Source organism: Vidua macroura, chromosome 2 (genome assembly GCF_024509145.1).
Source record: "Vidua macroura isolate BioBank_ID:100142 chromosome 2, ASM2450914v1, whole genome shotgun sequence".
NCBI classification, from domain to species: Eukaryota; Metazoa; Chordata; class Aves; order Passeriformes; family Viduidae; genus Vidua; species Vidua macroura.
This window is the reverse complement of record NC_071572.1, coordinates 98225221-98231678: the sequence shown is the minus strand read 5'-3', so window position 1 is coordinate 98231678 and position 6458 is coordinate 98225221. Positions and strand designations below refer to the sequence as shown.

Below are 6458 nucleotides of genomic sequence, written 5' to 3'. Positions count from 1 at the left end.
TGTTTAAAGAAACAAGCTTTGAAACTCCCTCAAATTTTGGACAGCCTCAACTCTGCAAGAGATTTAAGAATTAATTATCTGGATCAAACTTCCCACATAAAGCATTTTATTGTTTTTAAATGGAGAATGTGGTGGGGGGAAAAGAATCATGTAGCAATATGACAGGAGATCAGAAATGTTTCGGATTGTTCTGGCAAGGACTCTCCTGCTCTAGAGAGTCTGGTAGTTTCACCCAATGCTTCCCAGAACCCCTGAGATCAGGGTGCGTTCCTTATGTCGCTCCAAGGATGACATTTTAGGAACATGAAGTTTTGACATGGATTGACACATCATTAGTGGTATTTTGAAAAACCAGCACCATTCAGTCTTACTGCTACACTGACCTTCTGGTCTGTGCATATACTCTCCAATCAAGACAAAACAGACCAAAAAGCACATAAGACAGACATAACCTCTGGAGTAACTGTGGTAACTGTTCCCATGATCGTGTTCATGGGATCCTTTTGGAGACGGTGCCAGGCGCAGCCTGTGTTGGACACCCTGCCCTCGGCCTCACAACAGTAACCTGCACACAGTCGCTGAGAGCTCCCCTTCGATAACGAGGGATTCACTGGCAAGCAGGACGTTACGGCAGGGCTGCAAGCCAGGACATCGGGCTCGTCGATGCTCATCCTCTCCTGGCCAACAAGAAGGGCCAGCAAAACCTGGGGGAGTGTGGGACACAGAGACACAGAAGAAGCCCCACGTACCCGGGAGGCCTCCGCCTCCTCACAGCGCCCTCCCTTCCATCCTGCCCAAGGAATCCGAGGACGTCACTTGAGGAGGACGCAATGCAATTCAAGGAGCAGCACGTGTTATGTCTGACTAAACTGTGCCGGGAATGTGCTGCTGTCCACGCTCTGTCCAACATTCCGAAAAACGCTTCATGCAGCAGCACAAGACTCGCAACAACCCACTGCACTGCACGCCTCCCCCGGGCTGCAGGCTCCGCAGGCTCCGCGTTTGCTGGGTGGGGCGAGGGCGAGGAGGAGGCGGAGAAGGAGGCGGGGAAGGAGGGGAAGGAGGTGAAGGAGGTGAAGGAGGAGGCGGAGACAGCGGAGACAGCGGCGGCGCCGCTGCTCCCGCCCCTCCGCAGCGCTGCCAGCGCGGAGCCGCTGCCCGGCTGGTCCCGCCCCGCCAGCCGGGAACCTCCCTTTCCGCCAGGAAGGGGACGCAGCGCTGCCCAAGATGGTGGCGGGAGGGCTGTGCCTGTGTGGGCTCCTCAGGTACCGGGGCGCGGGGGCGGCGCGTCCTGGCGGCGGGCAGGGCGGGCGGGAGGGAGGCGGCCCCAGCCTGACCGCGCTCCTCCGCCCCCGGGGCGGCCCCTGCCCGGCTCCGCGCTGTGCCACGGGCTCGGATGGGTTAATGTGCTTTTCCGCCGCTCCCGGCCCGAAATGAAAGTGCTTCCTTATGTGTCAGTCGTGACCCGTGGGTCGCTTCTTCTGTAAACGGGAGCGGCTGAGTAAACGCTGTTTGTCGCAAGGCGTAGCGGCACAGCGGGGGGAACCAGGTGCTGTCTCTGTGAGGCCCCTGGGCCAGGAAACCTCCCGCTACGGGGCTAGCAGGGCTGTCAGGGAGGCGGTGCAGAGCGAAGGGAGCACCCCTGACAGTGACTGAGGGAGCAGGGCAAACAGAGACTGCACAGAGCTGCTCTGGACAGCTGGCATCGCTGTTCATGCCTCCGGGAAGTGGGAAGTGCAGGTTGGAATAGGAGTTGCCTGGCCGCAATAGCCCGACACCAAAACAGTTCAGAGTAGAGCGAGCCAAACAGGAGATTGGGCTGAAAAAAACTCGTTACAAATTTATTTGGAAGTCACTCTGCTGGTTGTGTATTGCCAGGTTGCTAAGGGCGTGCAACTTTTACCAAGTGTGTAGAGTACATGGAGATAGATAACACATGTGGGGCATGAATAAACAGTAATAAATTATTGCAAGGTAACACCAGGGGAAAAGAGACCTTCGCATAAACAAACCAGGGTAGTGATTTCATTTCTGTAATTGTCAGTCATACACAGTGATGATTTCTGAGATTAGAAGAATTCAAGAAGTTTGTCAAACTCCCTGTAGCTCTACTTTCAAGTCCTTCTCGCTCGATGCCATACAGAGTAATTCCTTAAAGCAATTATGTATTTTAAAATTTTTGGCTTGTTTCAGATTGCTGTGCTCATTGTTACTCCCTGCATTGTTTCTAAGTGGAATTTTGTGCATCTGCTTGGTGCTACTACTTTGTGGAGTACGGCTCTGGATACAAAGGAAGAAACAGTTGAGCTCAGCAGGAAGAGATGGGAAGCGGCCACTGGTGGTGGCCTTTTTTCACCCCTATTGCAATGCAGGAGGTGGAGGGGAGAGAGTCTTGTGGTGTGCCATAAGAACGCTCCAGAAAAAGTAAGCATATGTGTCTATCAAACACCATATTTCATTCTCAGCTTCTGTTGCTATTCTTTATGCATATGTTGGCATTTTACGTATTTAAGTAGGCGTCATTAATCTACTAGTCTTACATTTTATTTTACATCTGAGTTTCATGTGGTTGCATTCTACTTAATCCCTTTACATTTTGATATTTCCTGCTGTGGCACCTCTCACTTTTTTTCTTTCTTTCCTTGAGAAAACCTCTCCTTCCTCTTCAGTTTTCCACTACTGCTATGGAACTTTGTGTAGTCATAACTCCTCAGTAGATAACTGATCATCTTTATGCTTGCCTCTTGGTGCAGGAGGTAAAACAAATTAATACCTAAAGTGGATTTAACATGGGTACATCCATTGATTTGCCATCATTTGCATGTTGCTCATGCTGTGCACTAGACAGATATCTCCTGATGTAGAGCAAGGAGTTCTGAAGTCTGTACAATAATACTGAGCTGCTTTTATGTTTTACTAAAGTTAAAATATTCCCTAGGCTCTCAGCCTTATGTTTTTCTGCAGATCAGAAAAAACCTGTGGAAGTATGAGGAAAAATATTATTTAATTAAAGTCATTTCTGGGCCAGACATTTGTTCTCACATTCTTCTTGAGTACTTTTAAGTGGATTATATTTTAGTTTCTTGCTGAAAAATATAAAGACAAAAATATATGAAATTTTTTTCTTTATTCTTACAGGTACAGAAATGTAACATGTGTTGTTTACACTGGTGATAGAGATGCCACTGGAGAAGAAATAGTAGAAGGCGCTTTCAGAAGATTCAATATTAAGTTAATCCATCCTGTGAAATTTGTATTTCTACAAAAACGCTTCCTTGTGGAAGCTTCTCTTTATCCTCACTTCACTTTGCTGGGACAAAGTTTAGGATCAGTGTTCCTTGGCTGGGAAGCTCTTCTAAAGTGTGCTCCTGATATTTATATTGACTCAATGGGTTATGCCTTCACAATTCCCCTCTTCAAATACCTGGGAGGTTGTCGCGTTGGATGCTACGTCCATTATCCCACTATCAGCACGGATATGCTCTCTGTGGTGAGGAACCAGGATACCAGGTTTAACAATGCTGCCTTCATTACAAGCAGTCCTCTCTTCAGCAAATTTAAACTTGTCTACTACTACTTCTTCGCTTTCATGTACGGGTTGGTTGGTTCCTGCAGTGATGTGGTTATGGTGAATTCTTCTTGGACACTGAATCACATCCTTTCCCTCTGGAGAGCTGGGGCTTGCACTAGTGTAGTGTATCCACCATGCGATGTTCAGGCTTTCCTGGATATTCCACTGGAAGTGGAAAAGAGCACCAGTGAATATTCCATTGTTTCTGTCAGCCAATTCAGGCCTGAAAAAGATCATCCTTTGCAAATCAGAGCCTTTGCTAAATTGCTGAAAGAGAAGAGAGTGGGGCAGGAGCCATCACTGAAGCTGATCTTAATTGGTGGCTGTCGTAACCAGCAAGATGAAGAGCGTGTAAACAACCTGAAACGTCTGTGTGAAGAGCTGGGAGTTAGTGATGATGTGGTGTTCAGGATTAACATTCCCTTTGAGGAGCTGAAGAGACACCTGGCTGAGGCCACCATCGGCCTGCACACCATGTGGAATGAGCACTTTGGGATCGGTCAGTACATTTCCTGAGTGTTCAGCTGCTTGTCCCTAGGTGTCTAAGCACAGAGGTCTTCATGCCAAACACGTGTCCAGCTCCTTTTCCCATTGGAGGCAGTGTAGTTGCCGTAAAGCCTGCAGGACCAGTGCAGCTGATGCACCACTAGGTGTTACTGTAGTGCAAGCTGAAGTGCTGTAATCATAGGTTGTTAATTCTGTGCATCCTCTGGTCACCTAAACACAGAGCTAGTCCTGTCTGTGCTGCCCAGGATGTCCTGCTGACCTCCAGCTGTCACCCTGCAAGGTCATGGGTCAGCTTGGGTTAGGTTTGCCAACCTTCCAGAGCTTCAAGAAGCTGCAGGTGTTTCTCTTCCAACACCTTAAATTGTGCCCTGGTGGCTCTACTGACTGCAAGGGGAGGTTAGAGACAGTTCATGTGTAGACATCCCTGTTAGAGATTTTGGTTGTGTTTCATCTGCCTCAAATGCCACTTGAAATGTCCAGTGTATGTCATGGGGCTCCAGCTGCTGTTTCAGGGGTGTGGGTCTCCCACAGATCCTGACTGGTACAAATAAGCCCCGTGTAGATACCACCAGGTACCTTTGGTCGTCTCATTGCATTAGGCATCTCTGCTGAGGCAAATGTATGAAGCCCTTAAATTGATGGGTGTAGCATGGAGCAAAATGCCAGAGAGGAGCTGGGACCCAGAATTAAGGTATGGGGCTCCGTTTATTTGGATTAGATTAGTCCTGACCTTGAAAGGGAGTGCCAGCTTGCCCATCTGTTACAAATCTACGGCAGGCAGGTAAGTTATTGGCCAAGCAGACAAATACCATACTCTACTATAATGTGACTAAACAACAGTTAATGTCTTCAGACTTCAGTAGAAAACAGGTTAAGTATGAGGAGTAGTAGTTTATGGTCTGTAGGAGGTATAAAAAAATTGACACTAAAGTGCCTCTCAGAAACAATGGCAAAATATTGGAAATTATGTCTTCTTTTTTTTTTCTCCCACAAAACAATTTAGTTAAAATTTTTTACAAAGTGATTTTGAATTTGAGCAGGATTTAACCTTCATCTAACAGGCTTTTTATGTGTAAAAAAACATATTCCAAAACTTTGGAGCACTATTTATAGTAGGCAGTGTTTGAGCTGAGGGAATTTATAACAATCAAATCAGAACTGAGGCATTTCTGAGGTCTTTTCTGAAACCATGGAGGAGAATTGAAGTTGCTGTGTACATTATACTTTGTTCCTATCCCACAGCTTTTGGCTGAGGAAAGCTTTCTGATTCCCATTTCATTAAAATTTCTTCTATCAAAAATAGAGATGTAGAGATAACAATTTTTACTAGTGCCTTGCTGTCAGAAGCTATAAAGATTTGTTCATCTGCAAAGTACTGAACTTCTGAATATTTTCTGATTGAAATGTGCAGACAAATTTTTTTCAGTATCTTTCCAAACGTTTAAAATCAGGTATGTTACAAGACCCACAAATTAACCAGTTGTATCTGATACTTAATTTCAATTTTATGTGTTTAGAAACTGTCATTTCAGTCCTTAGAACTGAAAAATTTAAATTTGTGTTTCTTATGGGACCATCTTCGCTGCATTTTTCCAGCTGAATTTCGAATAGCAGTCTGTAGTGAATTTTAGTGTTGGTTTAACTTTCCAGTGTTTTACAGAAGGTCAAAGCACATGATGTGCAGACTCATATCAGCATTTTTTGTCTCTCTTACAGGAGTTGTTGAATGTATGGCAGCTGGCACAGTTATCCTGGCTCACAATTCTGGTGGCCCCAAATTAGACATCGTGGTACCCCATGAAGGACGTGTTACAGGCTTCTTAGCAGAAGATGAGGACAGTTATGCTGAGACAATGGCTTACATATTTTCTTTGTCTCCTGAGAAAAGACTGGAGATCAGAGAAAATGCTCGTCGCTCTGTGCACAGGTTTTCTGACCAGCATTTTGAAGACACATTCCTGTTATCCGTAGAGCCGTTATTTAAATAAGTGTATGTAAATAAAAATGAACATGAGTAAAATTAACTTTTTATATATGACTGTATGGCACATGTAAATATATCTAAGCTATGATTCCTTGGTTCCATTAAATAAAAAGTTGTTTTTCTTTCTGTCAAGCTGTCTGCTTTATGTAACAGAGACTTTTCTTTTCCTGGGAAAGAATGCTTCTCTGTTAACTACATGAGAGTATGGTGCACTTAAAAACCTCTGGATTCACAAATCATCGTAGTGCTTCAGAAACAGAACTACATCAAGAAGTTCTTTTGTTTATGAGGAACCTCTTTTATTTATTGAATATTTTCAGTCTTCACCTGTTTCATGACTCTCTTTTGAAGTCAACATTTTTGTTTTATAGCCTTTGTACCTAGAATGTTTTTTTT

The 6458-nt window shown here is 45.2% G+C and overlaps 1 protein-coding gene across 1 annotated transcript; it reads left to right on the top strand.

The window, feature by feature from the left end:
• Nucleotides 1–1127: 1127 nt before the first annotated feature.
• Nucleotides 1128–6188, top strand: ALG11 (ALG11 alpha-1,2-mannosyltransferase). The gene is made up of 4 exons (XM_053971218.1): nucleotides 1128–1265; nucleotides 2194–2424; nucleotides 3139–4070; nucleotides 5795–6188. Exons 1-4 carry the CDS (start codon nucleotides 1228–1230, stop codon nucleotides 6064–6066), a joined length of 1473 nt encoding a protein of 490 aa, XP_053827193.1. The 5' UTR covers nucleotides 1128–1227; the 3' UTR covers nucleotides 6067–6188.
• The last annotated feature ends 270 nt before the right edge of the window (nucleotides 6189–6458 follow it).

Excerpts from the sequence above, each read along its gene's own strand:
- ALG11 (XM_053971218.1), top strand. The coding sequence starts at position 1,228 with ATGGTGGCGGGAGGGCTGTGCCTGTGTGGGCTCCTCAG. Across the intron at positions 1,266-2,193 it reads TGCCTGTGTGGGCTCCTCAG|ATTGCTGTGCTCATTGTTAC; the intron begins GTACCGGGGCGC and ends GGCTTGTTTCAG. Across the intron at positions 4,071-5,794 it reads GAATGAGCACTTTGGGATCG|GAGTTGTTGAATGTATGGCA; the intron begins GTCAGTACATTT and ends TCTCTCTTACAG.